We start from the raw sequence: 22,382 nt of genomic DNA, 5'->3' as shown, positions 1-22,382 counted from the left end.
TAAGGCTAGGTTTCACTCTTCACACCCATGGTCTTAATTTCGGCAACAATCACAACACTCTCCGGTCTTCTAGCGCTTAGACCTGTTCTCTAGACCTACTGGGCAATACCAGTCCATGAACTTCACCCTTCTCTCTTAAATTCAATCCACAAATTCTTGGATATCTCTTAGTTCTTTGTGCACAGAAATTTCATGATTTTTTCCCCTGGTAGTGATCTTTCTTTTCATTATTTTGGGCACTAGAGATTTAGCATCTTCAGTTTGGGGAAATTATTTTATAGTCTCACTCTATAACAATATTATAAATTTTTTAAAATCTCCTGCTTTTTCTCTAGGATTCCTAACAATCAGGTCTTAGGCCTCCTGGGGTACCTGTCGGTCTCCAAGCTTCTTGCCCTTTTATTTTACTTCGAACTGCTCTTCCAGCTCTTCTATCACTCTTATTTTTAAACTCTGAGGCACCATGCCAAATGTGACTTTTATCACAGCATCCTGTTCCTAATCTACTGCTGTAACAAGAAGCTTCTCATATCTGACAATGTAAATTTTTAAAATATTTTCTTTTGTTCCCTGTATTATCAGTTTCTTCCTGTTCCCTTTTATTTTGTTTATTCTGTTCTTTCATACAACTATTGATCCTTAGTACTCATAATGACATGGCACTAAAAAACCAACTGGAAACACCATTGGCCTGTATGCGACTGGTGGGCCACAGTTTTGCGCGACTCACTGGGAGCTGGCCATTTCATTGCCATATCCTTTCACGTCAATAAATGAATTTATTTTTCAGGGCTGTTTAGTTTTTCCAGAGAAGAACTAGTCTGCTTCCAGCATCACCACCAGTATTTTGATATGGAATTGGGGACCCATCACTCTAAATGCTAACTTTTTTTTTTTTTTTTTCCAGATTGGCACCTGAGCTAACATCTGTTGCCAATCTCTTTTTCTTCTTCTTCATCTCCTTCTTCTCCCCAAAGCCCCCCAGTACACAGCTGTCGATTCTAGTTGCAGGTCCTTCTAGTTGTGTTATGTGGGATGCCACCTCAGCATGGCCTGATGAGCAGTGCTAGGTCCACGCCCAGGAGCTGAACCAGTGAAACTCTTGGCTGCTGAAGTAGAGCGTGTGAACTTAACCACTCAGCCACGGGGCCAGCCCCTCTAAATGTTAACTTTCTATCATAGCAACTGTTGATAGTTCCTATTTATGCCAACCTGCGCAAGGCCTCCTGTCCTCAAATTTCTGAGATGGTCCCATACAGTGTATTCTAAATACAAGCAACAAGTCTTCTGCCTGGGCCATAGGCTCTTGGCTGCCAAGTGCCCTGTACTTGGGAGGAGGAGATGACAGACTTTTGATTTCACAGATTTTGACTCTCTCTCTCATCTCCCAAGTACTGCCCAGTCTCGCACCTCCCACTTCTGCCAAACTGGAGCCTTCAGATCCCAAGCTTCTCTGGTCCCGCAGGGCCAGTGGCTCTCTTGCCAGCATCCTCTGAGTACCTTCTAAATGGAGGCTTTGTATACCTTGGTAATCAGAACCCTGCCATCTACTTTTCAACTTCCAAAAAACATTGCTGAATTCTCATCTATGATGTCTGTTCTTTATCTTCATGATTTAAAAAGTATTATACTATAATTGTAGTGATGTCACAAACGGGAAAGTCAAACATAAAATTTCATGTTTTAACCAGAAGCCCAGTAATTTGGTCCTTTTGTTTTCTATTTCTATCACCACCACCTAGTTTAAAACTTACACAATGTCATACTTGGATTACTACTAAGACCACGTTGGTTTCTCTATGCCTTTGATTCCTTTCCTGTGTTAATCTCATTTGGTGTCCAGATTAATCTTCCTAAAACTTGTTTACATCAAGTCATTAGTTCTCAAGTCATATATCCATCTCTGTGGACCTACAACATCTTTTTTATTTAAACAAGTGCAAACTCAGCTGGTATTCAAGGTATCCAACCTAGTTAAACTAACCAGCTCATCTAGTCATTCTTATATTATCTACTCAAGCTAGCCAACACCATGTCCTCTAAAAGTGCTACTTCCCACTTTCACTTTCATCTTTCTCCCTCCAGCAAAACTCTCAAGACTTTCATCCCTTTTTTCCTCCTTACCTATACTCATCCTTGGAGGTCCACATAAATTCTACTATTCAGGAAATTTTCCAACCTTGGCGGTGTAAAATCTTTCTCCCTCCTCTGCAATATGAGCTATCCGCACTACCCACCATATCCTTCCTAATTAACGAAAGGAGACTGTCAGAATCTCCCATTGTAACTATTCCATCAAACATGGACACGTATGGATCCTCCACTTCATTTATGAGGCATTTGAGATAACTTATAAGAATACCTAGGGGCCAGCCCAGTGATGTAGTGGTTGGGTTCGCAAGTTCAGATCCCAGACAAGACCTAGCACCACTCGTCAAGCCATGCTGTGGTGGCGTCCCACATAAAATAGAGGAAGATAGGCAGAGATGTTAGCTCAGGGCCAATCTTCCTCAAGCAAAAAGAGGAGGACTGGCAACAGATATTGCTCAGGGACAATCATCCTCACACACACAAATATAATAATAATAATACCTAAAATGTAACAGAAAAATAAAAAATATAAGCCAGAATAAATATCTACAGAACAATAAAGTAGGATACAAAATTACAACATCCAAGGCATAATCCTAAAATTTACCTAAGCAAATTGACCTATGAATTATTAGAAATAAACATATTACACATTTGGAGGGCTAGCTGCCAAAACTAGTTTTGGTTTCAGAGTATTTATCTTCAGCATTTCTAACAGCATTTAGGTAACAGAACCAACTGTTAAGGCAATTCCTATTTCTGACTAAAGTGCAAATATTATCAAAGTAATCAAAGAAGAATGAATTTTCCTTCTGTCTCTAACAAAGATGCTTATTTCCAGATCACACAGGAACAATTACAAGTGGTTAGCTAGAAGCTAAAAATGATACGATGCCAGGAGACCATTTCTGTCCACTCACAGAGATGTTTCAGAGCAAGTTCTCCATAGGGATCAATTACCAGGGAACCATCTGTATAGAAAACAAAAACCCTACAGACACGTTTACTTACCATTGGGAAACTGTAAATGTTAAAGGTTATTTTTAAGTTACATATAAATATTCATTTCCTGTATGGACGTGTGTATGGATAAATACATAGACAGATGTCCAACAAAGAAACTACAGGGACCACTTGGTGGCTAGGAGACACAAATGACATGTGGATGAAAGGACATGTACTTTGCTCTGGGCCTTTTTGGACTTCTAAAATTTAACAACAGGATTGATCATCCAAAAAACAAAAATTAGGGGCTGGCCCCATGGCCGAGTGGTTAAGTTCGGGCACTCCGCTTAAGAGGCCCAGGGTTTCACTGGTTTGGATCCTGGGTGCGGACATGGCACTGCTCATCAGGCCACGCTGAGGCGGCGTCCCACATGCCACAACTAGAGGGACCCACAACTAAAAATATACAACTATGTAGTGGGGAGATTTGGGGAGAAAAAAGGAAAAATAAAATCTTAAAAAAAATTACATTTTAAAAACCCCCCAAATGGATCCACTCTTGAGTTCATGTAGTTTTTCCTATAAATAGTTTTAATCCACAAAACGAGTAGCTGTGTCCAACTGCAGAAGAGCTCAGCCTAAAGCCCGGCTACTCCTCACGTGAAATACTGGCCAGGGGAACCCGTACTTGCCGTTTTCTTCAAGAGGAAACAGACACAAAGTTTATATGGAAGGTACTAACAGGCGTATACTTTTGGAGGAGTAGTGGGCCAGCTTTTACAAAAGGAAGGCACCAACTGTGCTCTCAATCCAGGCTGAGTCAGCAGAAAGGCAAGGACCGCAGCCTACACAGCCGGCTGGGACAGATCCTGCGAAGCTCTGACGACACACGATCTTCACTTCGTACTTGTTTATCTTAGCTCTAAACCAATTACACTATGTGGGGAAACGTTATCAGAAAAGGAAAACGCAGAGTGTTAATGTGTATCAGGAGCTGCCGGAGGGAGTCATATACTGAGGGGACCCAGTCCTTGCTCACCCCTCACTGGTGTGAGACCTGACGAAAAGGCCCCCCTGCAGTATTTCAAGGGCCTCACCTGGAAGGGCAGAGCGAGCCAGGTCCCTGCAGGACTCAAAAGCTGCTCTCTCAGTCAGAGCCGGGCTCCTCCTGCTGCTCCCCTCCCCGAGACCACACTGACACCGGCCACTCCAACACAATGCGTCTTCACAAATCACTGACTTTGGCTGACGAGTATAAAAACTGAATAAACATGACTAAAATTTAGAAGAAAAATGATCACATCTAAAATTATTTGTAAAGCAAAAACCATTAAAATAAATAGGAGGTAAAGTTAAATATAGCAATTAAGAGGAAACGAGGAAAAGAAAAAGCATCAAGAGGTAAAAATAAACTAAAAATCTAAAAGGCCATAAAATAGAAGCTTCAGTCAGCAATCAATGGGTTAGTTTTACACTAAGGCAGTCAGAATCTAACAAACCCTCATATTTGACTTAAACTCTGAGGTTCCTTTCAAAAGGTTCCCTGGGAGAGGTCCTCTGGCAACACAGCCCCAAGCAGAGGGCAGAGGACCATGTGAGTGGCTGGCTGGGGTCCCTGAGGTCCGCCCAGGCCTCTCACATGACACACGGGCAGGTGAGGCAGCGGGGCAGCCTGAGTAAAGAGCCCAGCCAGGCCCGCCTCCAAGAGAGGTGACAACTCTTCTGTCACCCGGAACCATTTAATCATTTGCCAAGGCTTACAGTTTGCATGACTGGTAGGGACATGTCGCCGTGAAAGGGGTTGCAGCAGATGCAAAGATGTGCAAGGCAAAGTCACACAGGCTCATCTTTCTATGGACGCTGCCCGAGCGCCCTCCCTGCCGAGGTGCAGTGAAAAGACAGTCCATCTCCTCCTGTGAGCACGGCTGCACACCTCCTGCCAGACAAAGGGGGGCTGGCTACTAAGGGAGGACTGATACGGAGGGAGGACCGCAAAGAGGGGGGACAGCTATGAAGGGAGGACCGCTACAAAGGGGGCCCACTATGAAGGGGGCCCACTACAAAGGGAGGACCGCTACAAGGGAGGACCGCTATGGAGGGGGCTGGCTACAGCCGGGTTGGCCGGCTATGGAGGGGGGACGGCAAATGCCATAGGGAAAGGCAGCTGTCACCTCTTGTTACCCCACAGCACTGCCCTTGTATCTAAAGTAAATACATTTGGGAAATCAATTTGCACCTTTTAGTTACTGCCAAACTCAAGCCATTTTCATTTTCTAAAAGAAAAATAAATTCAATTTAGGAAGCAAGAGGAAACAGAAGAGAACTATTTGCTACTATCACTTCTTACACAACTGGAACTTACAGGGAAAATTTCAACAACTGTATCATAATCATCTGGAAAGACTCGGCACTGAAAGTTGCATTGAAATACTTCCTATCTTCACATGTCAACAAATGCACCACCTGTGCAAATCGGCAAGAGCAGCAGGCCCACCTACCACTCCATAAAGTTATAAAAGAATCCAGTTCTCTCCACGCTGTGGGTAGACATGATTCTGAAAAGGAATATTCCACATAAATATATTCACATCTAATAGCATATTTCAAAAGCAAAGACTGCCAGCAACTGATTGTGATTAACTATAAAATTTGTTTAAAATGCTCAAAGTACTCTGAGTGTATATACATCACAAATCAAATTTAGAAGAAAAGAATCTGAACATACCATATTTATCCAAATAAAAACAAAAAAATCACTTCTAGAGGTAACTACGCAATATAATTATAATTTCTATGGATTCTCTCTCAAAGATAGATACCATTTCTGAATCTTAAAAACCATTTTAGGGTCAGCCTGGTGGCACAGTGGTTAAGTTCGCGCCCTCTGCTTCAATAGCCCAGGGTTCACCGGTTCGGATCCTGGGTGCGGACCTACACACTGCTTATCAAGCCATGCTGTGGCAGGTGTCCCACATATCAAATAGAGGAAGATGGGCACGGATGTTAGCTCAGGGCCAGTCTTCCTCAGGAAAAAAAGGATTGGCAGCAGATTTTAGCTCAGGGCTAATCTTCCTCAAAAAAAAATTAATAATAATTTTAAAAACCTATTTTAATAGTACCAGGTTAGTAGTGAAAGGTAGAGACAATTTTGCAAGTGAGTATAACTAGGACTTACATTTGCACGAGGAAAATAAAAAGCTAATACACTATTCTAAAATGCATGCTACAGTGAAAATCTAGAAAGCACAGATCATTTTAGAAACATTATCTATAAGCCCAATACCTATGGAGAGCCACTTTCAGTACTGTGGTATATAAATTTTTTGAAAAGTAGAGAGGGTGCACTGGGGGTTTATAGTATACATACCACTTTATATCCTGCGTTCTCCCTTATTACGAACATTATCTTACATCAATGAATATTCTTCAATGTATTCTGAATGGCTGTTTATGGCCATTAAATACCAAATCCTTAGTGCTGAAGATTAAGGTTTTTTCCCATTGTTTCCTATTAATAAAATATTCTGAAAAGCCTTACATTTGAATACAACTATTTCCTTAGAAGAGTTAAAAGTTTAAAAAAAAAGATCACTGCACCAAATTACATTTTTATGTCTTTATATTTCTAAATTTCTCTCCAGAAAGATCACAGCACACTAACACTTCTACCTGACAGCAGAAGCTGCATCTCCCTCCACTCTTGCCAACACTAGCTATAATCATTTCTTTGAAACTGTTTTCAACCTGAAAGGTTAAAAAATTTTTGTTTTAATTCTCCATTTCTTTAATAATTGTGAGGTTGAACATTTTCCCATATGCCTACTGACCATCTGCATTCTCTTTTCTGTGAACTAGTTAGGTCCTTTAGAACCTTATGCTAAAAGTATGGATAAATATATGTATATATGAGAACGGAAGTTTCTATTTGGAAAAAAACATAAAATACTTTTACATGTTTAAGCTTATTTGATATAAGCCATGCTCATTAGATGAGCAAAATCAGATAAATGTAAGACTCCTAAATAAAAAGTACAAGATGAAGAATGTCCAAATACACTCATTGGACTAGATGGCTATTTCAAAATGGACATGGATCATCACACATCTATTGTGGAAACCATTTGTTACCCTTTCTGTTTCATCTGCTTTTCTATGAGATTTTGAGCTTCCATAAAGGAAAGAGAATTCTGCAGCAGGCAGGCCAAGTAGAAAGGCTGCTGTCTGGAGTGTTCCCCTTGCACCCACAGCTCCTACGGAAGAGACGGAGACAGGCAAGGCATGTCAACCTGAAGAATGACAGCAGCAGCTGCAACATGACCGCACAGCTGGCAGGTGCTGAGCAGCAGCAGGACCAGCATGTCCCAGCGTGTCATCCTTGCAAAGCATAAGCTGCAGGCTGCCGAGGGCTCAGCAGACTCACTCGGGGTGGAACAGTGCCTCCGCCCCTGTGATGTAGACCTGGTCACAGAACCTCCGGACAGATGAAACATGAACTCTGAGTGTGCTCATGTTATAACTTACTGAGAGCTAAGCAGCCAAGGCTGGGGAATATGAATTTGATCCTTAGTGTAGTGCTTGGGGAAAAGATAGCCTTGAAAAAACAGGCTGAGAACCCAGAGTAAACTAATTCAGCTCACAGCACTACAGGGAGAAACAGAAACTTCCAAGATTATGAGAATGTATGCAAGCAGACAGAAAAAAGAGAGAGGCATCAACGGGAAAGTTTAAACTGATTCCTAGGGAAGCTCACATGATTTGAGGTGTATAATGGCCACAGAAACAAAGAATTTTGACCTGTAAGTGAGGGGCAGGTAGATCTGGGGCCAAGCAAAACCAAACAGAAACTTCAGTCAGGTGGCCTGAGGTCTAGACTAGATGGGACGGCTGCTCTCAGTTAAGCCACAGGGACCCTCACATTGTACGGCACTCCCTGCATAAAGTCTGCTCCACCAGTCAGGACCATTCTTCTTCTGAGCCAGGCAAGATGCCTGAAATATAATGGTGTCAATACAGTGAATGAGAAATCTCATTACTTATTTCAAGTTCGAAAGAAAGAAGACCCACTATTATTTATCCACCTGCATAAAAAAACAGTTGCTGCATTCTAACTATACATATGTAGGACACCATAGAAAATCAGAACTGAACAGAAGTAAACAGACAGACAGTGGGGAGCAAGGGCTTCAGGCTACAACTTCAGAAGAAAGATGAAGCCTTGGTGAAGCGGCTGGAAACAAGGTGAGTGAACTAGGTCTTTCTGACTGCAGATGCTCTGGGACTTTTTTTTTTCTTCCCTCAAATTCCCTTCTTTTTCTTTCGCCACTTTGAGTTGAAAAATCAAGAAAAATGTTTAAGCTGTATAATAATCCACCTTTTTGTAAGCAACCATAAATGCCAGAGGTTCCTAAAAGCTCTAAGAGTATTTGTTCCACATCCAGAAGTCGGTTACTTTCTCTAGAAAACACGTCACGTTTCTCCAGGATGAACCAAGGGTAAAAATCTAGCTGTGAGCTACGAGCTAGAACTATGGGAAGAAAAAGGATCCCTCTTGGGCCTCTTAACCAGTTTTCTCTCTCCTCCCTTTCTAACCCATTTTCCTTCCCCAACTACTGATGAGGCAGAGGGGTGAGATGCACAGTCTGCTCCTTTTTCCCAAGATCAAAAGCACCTCCTAACCTGAAGTCACCTTCCAAGTGCAGGTGTTAGATGTCACTGAAAACCACCCTGTAGGAGATTATTTTAAATGGCAACACAGCTAAGTGGTTACATGGGAGACTGCATATACACCCATAAGAGAAAATCTGTTTAATAAGTATTACGCAGGCCAGCCCCAGTGGCCTAGTGGTTAAGTTCAGTGCTCTGCTTTGGCAGCCTGGGTTCGGTTCCTGGGCGGAGACATACACCATTCACCTGTTGGCGGCCACACTGTGGCAGTGGCTGATACACAAAACGAGGAAGATTAGCAGCAAGTGTTAGTTCAGGGCAAATCTTCCTCAGCAAAAAAAAACCCCCCAGAAAACAAAAAAAACTGTTACACAAACAGGCTAGGATAAAACGGCAGTAATGGCAACATATAGTTTCAGAAAGTATTATATCGTACATGACTTAAATGAAAGTAAAGATGTGCTCTAGAGAAATATGTCAGATGACTCAAAGTTGTTCTACTTTTGACAATAACACTGATATTGAAAATGCAGCTGGGGGAGCATAATTTTGATTTTCAATAATTAAATTAATAAATACAAGTAGACATTCCACTATTTCATCTGTATCCTACAAGATAATATATTAAGAGTTGATCACAACACTCTTCTTTGGAAGTTCATTAGGAAAACATAGAAAATGCTTTGAGAAATGTGATTCATTCAAATACAAATAGTGGACAATGGCAGTTTCTAGATTGAGACTACTGTACTAAGAATTTTAGTACCAGCATCATCATTTATCAATGGCTGCTGTAACAATTAGGCAAGTCAAACTGAACTTTCTGAGACCACGTCTCTGACATCAACAGAAGAGGGTTACTGCCACGAACCCTCGGGAGTGATGTAAGCCTTAAGTAAGATACAGACGGTTCCCAGCACAATGCCTGACACAGAGACTCAAACTGTAGCTATGATTTCATAAATAATATCTAAAGGATTAAAGTCAGATATTTTAGTTCAGACTCTCCACTCTTAATAAATGTATCTTCTTGGACAAAACTGGGCAGAAAAGAATAATACTCAATTTTAAGAGTGGCAGTCCTAAAAAAATTAAAATCCCAAGTATCAGAATAACTACAAATGATAATTATTTGTAGAATAAAATAATTCAGTAATTGCTGCAAGTAGACAAAGTCTTTACTTTCTCAGAGTTCTAAGAGCAAAACATTCTATTGGGCAAAGGATCAATCTGATTTAGTCAAAAATTACCTAGTAAAGCAACATGGTGGAGTGAGCTCACCTGGGACTCTCTCCCCACCAAACTACTAACCAAAAGCACCAACTGCTTTCCAACCAAAAAAATCCTAATAACAGAAATTGTCAGAGATCCACAGCAGCCTAACAACAGAGGGCGGAGAGGCTGGAGCTGCCCTCGGAGGAGCTGGAATGGGGTAAAAGAGAACTTTGCTCCCTCCCCTAGAGACTGGGATCACTGCGGAGGGTGAGGGAGCGAGCGGGCGAGGGGCTGCACATCCGGGGATCGTCCAGGACTCCCAACGCCTGTGCAGTGGAAACCCTCTAATGGGGGAAAGCTTTCGCATGAGGGGACCCCAGCAAGCCAAGGCCCCAGGAAACCAGAGAGCGAGAGCTGACAGAAATCCAGGTCTGTGCACAAGAGAAAGTGCCCCTCCTCCCCCAACCTGCACTGCGCACAGCCATGGCAGCTGAAGGCGGAGGGCTCAGAACACGCGGCTCTCGACCCCCTTCTAGTGGCGACAGACTGTAACTGCAACCGAATAATAGCATCATGCGCAAAAACCGCTCCTCTACCATTCAGCAATCTATAAAAGCTCCAGACCAGAAGGAAAACAATAAAAAGACAGGCGTATGTCCTGAGGACTTGGAAATAGTAAACTAAGTGAAAATGAATTCACAATAGCTATCATCAAAATACTCAATGAGGTACAGGAAAATGTAGAGAAACAAGTCAACAAGTTCTGGAGTTATTTCACACAAGAGATTGAAACTATAAAGAAGAATCAGTCAAAAATACTAGAGATGAAAAATACAATGGATCAGATAAAACAGAATATGGATTCCTTGAGTGCCCATGTAGACACCCCAGAGGAGCAAATTAGCATAATCAAAGATAGACAGGTTGAATGGCTCCAGACAGAGGAAGAAAAAGAACTATGAATTTGAAAAAAATCTCAGAGAATTAGCTGACTCACTGAGAAAATGTAACCTAAGAATTATTGGAATTCCTGAGGGCGTGGAAAAGGAAAATGGAGCAGAAAGTGTGCTTAATGAAATAATAGAAGAGAACTTCCCAAATCTAGGTATTGAGAGAGAAATGTGTGGAGGAAGCTTTCAGATCTCCTAGATTTGTCAATGTAAAAAGACCTACTGCAAGGCGTATAGTAGTAAAAATGGCAAAAATTAATGACAAAGAAAGAATACTCAGGGCAGCAAGGCAGAAGAAAATAACCTACAAAGGAACCCCTATCAGACTTTCAGCAGATTTCTCTACAGAAACCTTACAACCTAGGAGAGATTGGAATGACATATTCAAAACTTTAAAGGATAAAAATCTTCAGCCAAGAATACTCTATACAGCAAAAATATCCTTCAGATATGAGGGAGGAATTAAATCTTTTCCAGACAAACAAAAGCTAAGGGACTTGGAAGCCACAAGACCACTGCTACAAGAAATCCTCAAGAAAGCCCTCATATCTGAAAAAAGAAAAAAAGGCAGAAAGGGGTCACAAAACATAGAGTAGGGAGATAAATAGAATCAGAATAGGATAGCAAATATTCAACTATAGCATTAGGATAAAGGGAAGGAAATCACCAAAGCAAAGACAATCTTATCACTCTAACCACAAACTCACAACACAAGTTGGAATAAGAGATGAAAATAATAACTTAGGAGGAGAGGAGGAAAGGGACTGACTCAGTCTAGGCTAAGGAAGTAAGAGACCACCAGAAAATGGACTATGTTATACATGAAATTCTGAATACAAACTACAGGGTAGCCACTGAACTAAAAAACAGAACAGAGACACAAAACATAAATAAGTAAAAATCTAAGAAACCCAGCATAAGAAAATGCAGAAGTCAATGGGTAGGCTAAAACACACAAGATGAGAAACAAAGGAAATGCAGGAAAACCGGAAAATGAGCGAGAGAATGACAGCATTAAGCCCTCAGGCATCAATAATCACCCTCAATGTAAACGGACTGAACTCTCCAATAAAAAGACACAGATGGCAAAATGGATTAAAGAACAAGATCCAACAATTTGTTGCCTCCAGGAAACACACCTCAGCTCCAAGGACAAACACAGGCTCAGAGTGAAGGGGTGGAAGACAATACTACAAGCTAACAGCAAACAAAAGAAAGCAGGTGTCACAACACTTACATCACACAAAACAGATTTCAAGATAACGCAGGTAAAGAGAGACATAGAGAGCCAATGTATAATAATCAAAGGGACACTTCATCAAGAAGAAATACCGCTTATAAATATCTATGCACCCAACACAGGACCACCAAAGTTCATAAAGCAACTATTAACAAACCTAAAAGAAGATATCAAAAATAACACAATAATAGTAGGGGACCTCAACATCCCACTCACGTCAATGGACAGATCATCCAGACAGAAAATCAACAAGCAAACAGTGGAGCTAAATGAAAAGCTAAAACAGTTGGACTTAATAGACATATATAGAACACTTCATCCAAAAACAGCAGAATACACATTCTTCTCAAGCACGCATGGAACATTATCAAGGACAGACCATATGTTGGGGAACAAGGTAAGCCTCTACAAATTTAAAAAAATTGAAATAATACCAAGCAACTTCTCCGATCATAATGCTATAAAGCTAGAAATTAATTACAAGAAAAAAGCTGAGAAAGGCACAAGGATGTGGAGACTAAACAATATGCTATTGGACAAGCAATGGATCACTGAAGAAATTAAAGAAGAAATCAAAAAATATCTGGAGACAAATGAAAATGATAACATGCCATACCAACTCAAATGGGATACAGCAAAAGCTGTATTAAGAGGAAAATTCATCACAATACAGGCACATCTTAACAAACAAGAAAAATCCCAAACAAGCAATCTTAAACTACACCTAACTGAATTAGAGAAAGAAGAACAAAGCCCAAAGTCAGCAGAAGGAGAGAAATAATAAAAATCAGAGCAGAAAGAAATGCTATTGAAACAAAAAGGCAGTAGAAAGGATCAATGAAACAAAGAGCTGGTTCTTTGAGAAAATAAATAAAATTGACAAACCCCTAGCCAGACTTACAAAGAAAAAAAGGGAGAAAGCTCAAATAAACAAAATCAGAAATGAAAGAGGAGAAATAACAACAGACTCCGCAGAAATACAACAGATTATAAGAGAATACTACAAAAAACTATACGCCAACAAAATGGAAAACCTAGAGGAAATGGATAAATTCTTGGACTCCTACAATCTCCCAAAGCTTAGTGAAGAAACAGACAATTGGAACAGACCAATCACAAGGAAAGACATTGAAACAGCAATCAAAAGCATCCCAAAGAATAAAACCCCAGGACCAGATGGCTTTTCCAGGGAATTCTACCAAACTTTCAGAGAAGATTTAATACCTATCCTTTTCAAGCTATTCCAAAAAATTAGGGAGGATGGAACACTTCCTAACACATTCTACAAGGCCAACATCACGCTGATACCAAAGCCTGACAAAGACATTACGAAAAAGGAGAACTACAGGCCAATATCACTGATGAACATAGATGTAAAAATTCTCAACAAAATTTTGACAACCCGAATTCAGCAACTCATCAAAAGGATCATACATCATGATCAAGTGGGATTCATACCAGGGACACAGGGATGGTTCAACATCTGCAAATCAATCAACATGATACACCACATCAACAAACTGAGGAATAAAAACCACATGACCATCTCAATAGATGCCAAGAAAGCATCTGACAAGATCCAACAGCCATTTATGATAAAAACTCTGAACAAAATGGGGATAGAAGGGAACTACCTCAACATAATAAAGGCCATATATGGCAAACCCACAGCCAACATCATATTCAATGGGCAAAAACTGAGTGCCATCCCCCTGAAAACAGGAATGAGACAAGGATGCCCTCTAACACCACTCTTATTTAACATAGTACTGGAGGTTGTGGCCGGAGCAATTAGGCAAGAAAAAGGAATAAAAGGAATCCAAGTAGGGAGGGAAGAAGTGAAACTCTTGCTGTTTGCAGATGACATGATCTTATATATAGAAAACCCCAAAGAATCCATTGGAAAACTTTTAGAAGTAATCAACGACTACAGCAGAGTTGCAGGGTATAAAATCAATTTACATAAATCAATAGCATTTCTTATACTCTAATAATGAACTAACAAAAAAGAACTCAAGAACACAATACCATTCACAATCACAACAAAAAGAATAAAATACCTTGGGGTGAATTTAACTAAGGAAGTGAAAGACCTGTACAACAAAAATTACAAGGCTTTTCTGAAAGAAATGGATGACGACATAAAGAGATGGAAAGACATTCCATGTACATGGATTGGAGGAATAAACATAATTAAAAAGTCCATTCTACCTAAAGCAATCTACAGATTCAATGCCATCCCAATCAGAATCCCAATGACATTCTTTACAGAAATAGAACAAGGAATCCCAAAATTCATATGGGGCAACAAATGACCCCGAATTGCTAAAGCAATCCTGAGAAAAAAGAACAAAACGGGAGGCATCACAATCCCTGACTTCAAAACATACTACAAAGATACAGTAATCCAAACAGCATGGTACTGGTACAAAAACAGGTGCACAGATCAATGGAACAGAATTGAAAGCCCAGAAATAAAACCACACATCTATGGACAGCTAATCTTCGACAAAGGAGCTGAGGGCATACAATGGAGAAAAGAAAGTCTTTTCAACAAATGGTGCTGGGAAAACTGGAAAGCCACATGTAAAAGAATGAAAATTGACCATTCTTTTTCACCATTCACCAAAATAAACTCAAAGTGGATCAAAGACCTAAAGGTGAGACCTGAAACCATAAGGCTTCTACAAGAAAATGTAGGCAGTACACTCTTTGACGTCAGTATTAAAAGGATCTTTTCGGACACCATGTCTTCTCAGACAAGGGAAACAACAGAAAGAATAAACAAACGGGACTTCATCAGACTAAAGAGCTTCTTCAAGGCAAATGAAAACAGGATTGAAACAAAAAAACAACCCACTAACTGGGAAAAACATTTGCATGTAATACATCTGACAAAGGCTTAATATCCATAATATATAAAGAACTCACACAGCTCAACCACAAAACATCAAACAACCTGATCAAAAAATGGGCAGAAGACATGAACAGACATTTCTCCAAAGAAGATATACGGATGGCCAATAGGCACACAAAAAAATATTCATCATCACTGATCATCAGGGAAATGCAAATCAAAACTACACTAAGATATCACCTTATACCCATTAGAATGACAAAAATAACTAAAACTAATAGTAACAAATGTTGGAGAGGTTGTGGAGAAAAAGGAACCCTCATCCACTGCTGGTGGGAATGCAAACTGGTACAGCCACTATGGAAAACAGTATGGAGATTCCTCAAAAAATTAAAAATAGAACTACCATACGATCCAGCTATCCCACTACTGGGTATCTATCCAAAGAGCTTGAAGTCAGCAATTCCAAAAGTCCCATGCACCCCAATGTTCATTGCAGCATTATTTACAATAGCCAAGACGTGGAAGCAACCTAAGTGCCCACCAACAGGTGATTGGATAAAGAAGATGTGGCATATATATATACAATGGAATACTACTCAGCTGTAAAAAAGAACAAAATCATCCCATTTGCAATAACATGGATGGACCTTGAGGGAATTATGTTAAGTGAAATAAGCCAGATAGAGAAGGACAATATCTGTATGACTCCACTCATATGAAGAATTTAAAAATGCAGATAAAGAGAAAGATTAGTGGCTACCAGGGGAAAGGTGGAGTTGGGGGTGGGCACAAAGGGTGAAGGGGTGCACCTACAACACGACTAACAAACGATAATGGACAACTGAAATTTCACAAGACTGTAACCTATCATTAACGCAATAAAAATTAAATTAAAAAAAAATTACCTATTAAGAAATTCCCCAAAGACAAATCAGCAACAATTCCCTTGGTGTCCGCCTTAGCTCCCCTGTTTTTCCACATACCAGAAATCCAACCAAGCGCCTTGCCTCACCATTGGAATCATCATCTTCAGCTCTATTGCTTAAAAGAATTAAAAAAAAACTGTCATACCTAGCAAGCCACAACTCTCTTGAATGGAATAATATCCCCTAATCTGCAAAGATTCTAAGCTCCTTAAGAGTGTTCTATGTATCATACGACGCAGCAATTCCTCATCTACATTTCTACCCAAAAGAAATGAAAACACATGTCTAGACAAAAACTTGTACACATGGGGGCCGGTCCCGTGGCCAAGTGGTTAAGTTTGTACGCCCTGCTTCGGTGGCCCAGGGTTTCGCCGGTTCAGATCCTGGGCACAGACATGGCACCACTCATCAGGCCATGCTGAGGCAGTGTCCCACATGCCACAACTAGAAGGACGCACAACTAAAAACATACAACTATATACCGGGAGGCTTTGGGGAGAAAAAGGAAAAATAAAATCTTTAAAAACAAAACTTGTACACAATAATCATAACAGCACTGTTCATAAGAGCCAAAAAGTGGAAACAACTCAAATATCCATCACTGATGAATGAATAGACAAAATGTGGTATATCCATATGATCCAGCACGAAAAGGAATGATGTACTGACGCATACTAAAACAAGGAGGAAGCCTGAAAACATTATGCTAAGTGAAAGAAGCCAGTCACAAAAGGCCACATATTGTGTGGTTCCATTTATACAAAATGTCCAGAATAGGCAAATCCAGAGAGACAGAAAGTAGATGAGCGGTTGCCAGGGACTAGGGGTATGAGAGAATGGAGAGTGACTGCTAAGGGCTACAGGCTTTCTTTTGGGGGTGATGAAAATATTTTAAAACTAGAATAGTGGTTATGGTTGCAAAACTCTGAATGTACTAAAACCATTGCACTGTACACTTTAAAAAACGGTAAATCTGGGCCAGCCTGGCGGCATAGCGGTTGTTTGTATGCTCCACTTCAGAGGTCTCGGGTTCACAGGTTTGGATCCCGTGCACGGACCTGGCACTGATCATCAAGCCATGCTGTGGTGGCATCCCACATAAAACAGAGGAAGACTGGCATAGATGTTAGCTCAGTGACAATCTTTCTCAAGCAAAAAGAGGAAGATTGCAACAGATGTTAGCTCAGGACCAATCTTCCTCACCAATAAATAAATAAAAATAAAAGGCTTAGTAGTTTTAAAAAAAGGAGTAAATCTTATGGTATGTGAATTATATCTCCATAAAGCTGTTATTTAAGTATTCTAGAGTGTAAATGTTTATATATATGAATATGTGTACACATATACAATAAATTTTAAATTAATTTAGAGAGAGTTTCACATTTGTTTAAATTCACGTTAATTTTAAGATTGTAAAACATTAGCACAGTTGAGGGCATACTGGAATATCACATAACCAAGTTTGACAATCACTGATACAGATTAAAGATTTAAACTTAAATCTCCATTGAACTAGCAACTTTAAACTCCTAGAACCAGCAAATCAGTAGCAATCTGCTCTCTAGTGAGCTCGCTTAAATTTCAATTTCTTGTATTTGAAGGAAAACAGAAACTCTGAGTATTAAATTGTCTCTCTCCGAGCGTGTAATAGAGAACAGGAGCTACATGTTTTATACCCTCTTAACCGCTGCAGCATACAGCACAGTCCCATGCACATGGCACAGACCACACAACGAACGCATGAAATACTTTTTTAATACCACATTTGTAAAACAGGGCCATTACAGTAAAACTTTTGCTCTATGTGGTAATCCTTTAGACGGGGGTCAGCAAACTTTTCCCATAAAGGACCAGATAGCAAATACATTTGGCTTTGTGGACCAGAGCATTTCTGATGCAATAACTCCACTCTGCCCCGCAGCATGAAGGGAGCCACAGACAACACAGAAACCAATGCTCCCCTGCTTTAACCAGTGCTGCCCAAGAGAACTTTCTGCAACGACAGAAGCAATCTATGACCTACTGAGCACCTGAAATATGGCTGCCCCAACTTAGGAACTGAATTTTTAATTACCTAATTTTAATGATTTCCAATGTAAATAGCCACACGTGGTTAGCAGCTACTGTGTTGAACAGCACTGTTTTAGACTACCAACTAGCCAGTTTCACCTCTGTTCAAAAAACTTAAAAAGAGTAAATGAGTTAATTTTTAAAGCTAAAAATGACCCAGTGATTATATTACAGGATGAACTGGAAGGTGAAAACATGAAGTAAATTTTCTAACAATTTACACATCATACTAGTAAATAATCAAAATTCTAAGCAAATTAATCTCAGCTCAAGCAGTAGGATACGTGTAGAGTTCCATGTATCTGGATTTCGCCATACTCTGTCTGGTATACACTTGCTGGATTCCAGCTCTGAGGTCGTCCCAGATCTGGTCAAGGCCGATCTGCTTCAGTCCATGGGGATTCTGACTCCTGTTTGATGACATTGTGAGTAATATTCTGAAGTCGTCCAGCGCAGCAATCCTTATTCAAGGTACAGCTAATTCTCCATTAGATGAAAATATACAGTATCATTCCAAATTTATTCACAGCAGCTCAGAAAGGATGTCCTTTACATGGAGAGAATGAAATCTCATTGCAGGCAAACCTGAAGAAGAAACAAAGGGAATTAATTCTTTCTCAGCATCCTGGGGTGGGTCATGGGGTGCCTGCCACACTGATAGAAATACTCTGTCCGCAGGCATTAGCAGGCACCACTCTAATCCAGAGATTATTTTTCTATCTGGAAACACACTCATATTATATGGTCTGCACATAGAAATATGCTTACTTAGACATTTAATTCAAATCATGACTATTAGTGCCCACAAGGAAAGCTGAGCAAAACTCACAGAAGCACAGCCAGCACGCCGCCTTTCTTTGCCTTCTAAAGGCGCCAAAACTTCAGCTGTATTACTTGACCTAGGTAACAGTTAGAAAGACAAACTTGAAAGAAAAAAGGCAAAGAGAATTCCCAGAAAGAGAAACACAAGTAGCTGATAGGAAAAACCATTTAATCTCACTAGTTATCGCTGAATTTTACTCATTTTTCACTTAGCAGTTAGTGAAACGCAAATGTTAGTGAGGCTGAGGGTGAAGGGAAACTATCACTCTCTTTTTAGAAGGGAATTCGGCAAGAGTTGCCAAAATTTAAAATGTACTCTGAATTTCGGGAGACCTGGGTTTCAAGCGCAGCTCCACACCCACTAGGTATGTGGTCTTGGGTAAGTTACGTAACTTCCCACTTCTCAAAGCCTGAATTTTCTAGTCTGCAAAATAGGGGCAAAACATTTTCCTCAAATAGTTGTGAAGTTTAATTAAGGTAATGTATGTAAAATATTTAACACATAGTTAATGCTTAACAAATGGTAATGGCTTTTATTTCTAAGTGCATGAAGTTACTGCAAAATATAATGTACAATGCTTCAGGATTGTGGATCCACAGATCAAGCATCTTAGCTATTAAAACTGCATTAAGTCAGTACTTCTCAAGATGCAACATTACAGACATACTTTAAGGATCACCTACGCACAGCACATCAAAATGTGGAGGCTCTTAAACAAGTATTTCTAGTGCAAAATTAAGAAACAGTGAGTTATTTTAATGGCTTCATAAAATAAATGTCCTTGGGAGGTAAACAGTATCTGGAAGAGTGAGAAGGGGTTGTCAAGACCTGCCAATTCAAGTCTGAGTTACCTCAGCAAGGAATTCAGCACATCCCGCATCTTCAATGGCAAAGGCACATTAAAGGACAATGTGGGTCACGCCTGCGGACTAAGTATAAACTCCTGAAACCTAAAGCACCTCTAATATTTATAATCTGAGCTAGGGGACAGAATATTTTATGAAACCACAACACCATTCCTGATCCCGGAAGTATTTTATGTCATATATTCAAATACGTACGTCCGAATGTGGAATACAAAAATATCTAACACAAGAATTCCATCATGTTTTAAGGAAACTAACTACTCAGCAACCATTCTGCCAATGTTTCCGACATATAATTTCCACCTGCCTTCCCTTTCATCTGCCTGGGGGGGACCACACCGACACTCCGCTTGATGGTAATCAGGGGCTTTCAGATTGGCAGCCCCGCCTGATGGTGTCACCTGTGTAAACCCACACCACCTGCCCCAGCACTTACTTAATTTTCCCCTAAGGAGAAGTTAGCACTTAAATTCCCGACTCACAGCTAATTCTATTTCAGATAAGCTTTCTCATATCCAGTTAGATGCTCTTTTACTCCTTTTTCTTTTCTAATTTCTACCAGCAACTGAGAAAAATGTTCCACTTTCCCCAACTCTATCTTTTTCTCACCATAGCATTTCAACTGGGTACCATAAAAGTCATTTCAATTATGATCGATAAGCACAGTAGGGGGACACAGCAAACCTTCCTTCTTCAAACCTCCTTGTGCCCGAGACTCACAAACGTTTCTCTCCATCCCAGATTTCCTCTCTCAGGCCTGGGCCTGTATGTATATCCAAGTGCCAGTTCACCTCTTCTCCTCGTGTCTTAAACGCAACAGGTCTACAATGAACTCTGGATCTGCCCCCAAACTCCATTCTCCACCACTGCTGCCCATCTTAGGAAGTGGCAACTCCCTGTATCCAAAAATCAAGAAACCAGGACTCATTCCAGTCCACTCACTCGTTTCGGTCTCCTCTCCCAATAATCGTCATCATCGTTGTCTCTTACCGGGACCACTGTTTTAGTAGTCTAAACTAGACTCCCACAGCTCCCAGGATTTACAGCACTCCCCCATCTATCCCTCACAGAGCACTTGAGTATAAAGTTGTAACTGTGATTAGCTCGTCGTCCTGAGAGCAGTGGGGAGCCGAGGCGGTCCTGAAGCAGAGAAACCCTACTATGGCATCGTCGGGTCTTTGTCTCCTCATTCTCCTCCCACAGACCTCTCCCTTCATCCCTTGGGTACACAGCCACACAGCCTTCCCCCCGTTCCTTGCACATGCCAGTCTCCTTTCCACTCCTGAGGATCTTTGCATTTGCTGCTGCTTCGCCTGGAAAGTTCCTCTCCTCCTTCATTAGTTGTAGCCATACTGCTAGCCAAGTAAGACTTACCAGGGAACTCCCAGACGAGGTTGAGGTTCACCCATTTCCTGGGACTTTCCCTTCTTAGCTCATATTCAAGGTTGCAATTCCACGCCTGTCTTTACCATAACTCTCTCACTTCACTGGTGAGGATCCCTATGACCCCGGGCAGAGAGATCATCTCTTTTCTCACCACAATAGCTTGAGAACCTAGTTCAGAGCCCAGCACATAGCTCAATCAATGTTTCACATGAATAAATAAAAGAATAAATTAAGGAATTAAAAAGCTATATGTTTTTAAAGGATTTAGAACATGCAGACTTGCCCCAAATCCCCCTTTAGAATCTCCGAAAAATTCTACCTTCTTTCTTCTGAACACTTTCCTTCTAACACTAGATTTTAGGCTAAAATTTATTTCTTGCTGTTTCATTTAGTAATGCTTTATATCACCCTGGTCATTGCAAATGTATATGTATTTTAATATAGTGTTTAAGCAGACTTATGAGAGTTACAGAAATTTAATGACCATTAGTATTTATTTAACAAATATTTAGTAAGAAACTACCAGGTGCCAGGCACTGTCCTCTGCCCTGGTTATAGACTATCAATAGTAAAACAAAATAGACATTGTCTACTTTCATCATACTAATTCGATGGAACACAGCATCTTTCTATGAAGCTAACCCATACATTTCTGGTATATAACCTGCTCGTAAACTGGAAACTTTATGTACCATGCATTTGGGTACCAAATATATTTGCTTCTAAGAGCCAATTACAGCCACAGACAATTAGAGGTTAACCTTAAAGATGGTTCTGGCTCCTTCTTTTACAGAGGAAGAAACTGCTTCATTGTCGCAGCAGTTAGGAGCCTGGGGTTTGCCAGTTAGGATTCCGGGTGTGGACCTACACACCACGTGTCAAGCCATGCTGTGGCAGGCGTCCCATATATAAAGTAGAGGAAGATGGGCTTGGATGTTAGCTCAGGGCCAATCTTCCTCAAAAAAAAAAAAAAAAGAGGGGGCTGGCCCCGTGGCCGAGTGGTTGGGTTCGCGCGCTCCGCTGCAGGCGGCCCAGTGTTTCGTTGGTTCGAGTCCTGGGCGCGGACATGGCACTGCTCGTCAAACCACGCTGGGGCAGCGTCCCACGTGCCACAACTGGGAGGACCCACAACGAAGAGTATACAACTATGTACTGGGGGGCTTTGGGGAGAAAAAGGAAAAAATAAAATCTTAAAAAAAAAAAGAAAGAAAGAAAGAAAAGAAAAGAAAAGAAACTGCTTCAAAGAAGCAATCAAACCTGATCAAGATCACAGTGCTAGAAAGCGGCAGGACCACAGGTCAGAGCTCTGGATTCTCAAGCCGGTATTCCCCAGTACTCTAGTCTGC

At 40.6% G+C, this 22,382-nt stretch overlaps 1 protein-coding gene across 4 annotated transcripts in view; it reads right to left on the bottom strand.

The window, feature by feature from the left end:
* The window catches only part of CUL1 (cullin 1), a 113,702-nt gene that overhangs the window by 59,684 nt on the left and 31,636 nt on the right, over nt 1-22,382 (bottom strand). For all 4 annotated transcript variants that reach the window (XM_070265134.1, XM_023639896.2, XM_023639893.2 and 1 more), the window contains exon 2: nt 18,246-18,546. In XM_070265134.1, the coding sequence (XP_070121235.1) occupies nt 18,246-18,385 (140 nt within the window). In that variant the 5' untranslated portion in view covers nt 18,386-18,546. The remainder of the gene's footprint in view (nt 1-18,245; nt 18,547-22,382) is intronic.

This window comes from Equus caballus, chromosome 4 (genome assembly GCF_041296265.1).
Source record: "Equus caballus isolate H_3958 breed thoroughbred chromosome 4, TB-T2T, whole genome shotgun sequence".
Classification (NCBI taxonomy): domain Eukaryota; kingdom Metazoa; phylum Chordata; class Mammalia; order Perissodactyla; family Equidae; genus Equus; species Equus caballus.
Note: the sequence above shows the minus strand (reverse complement) of the source record. Positions and strands in the feature narration are given on the sequence as shown.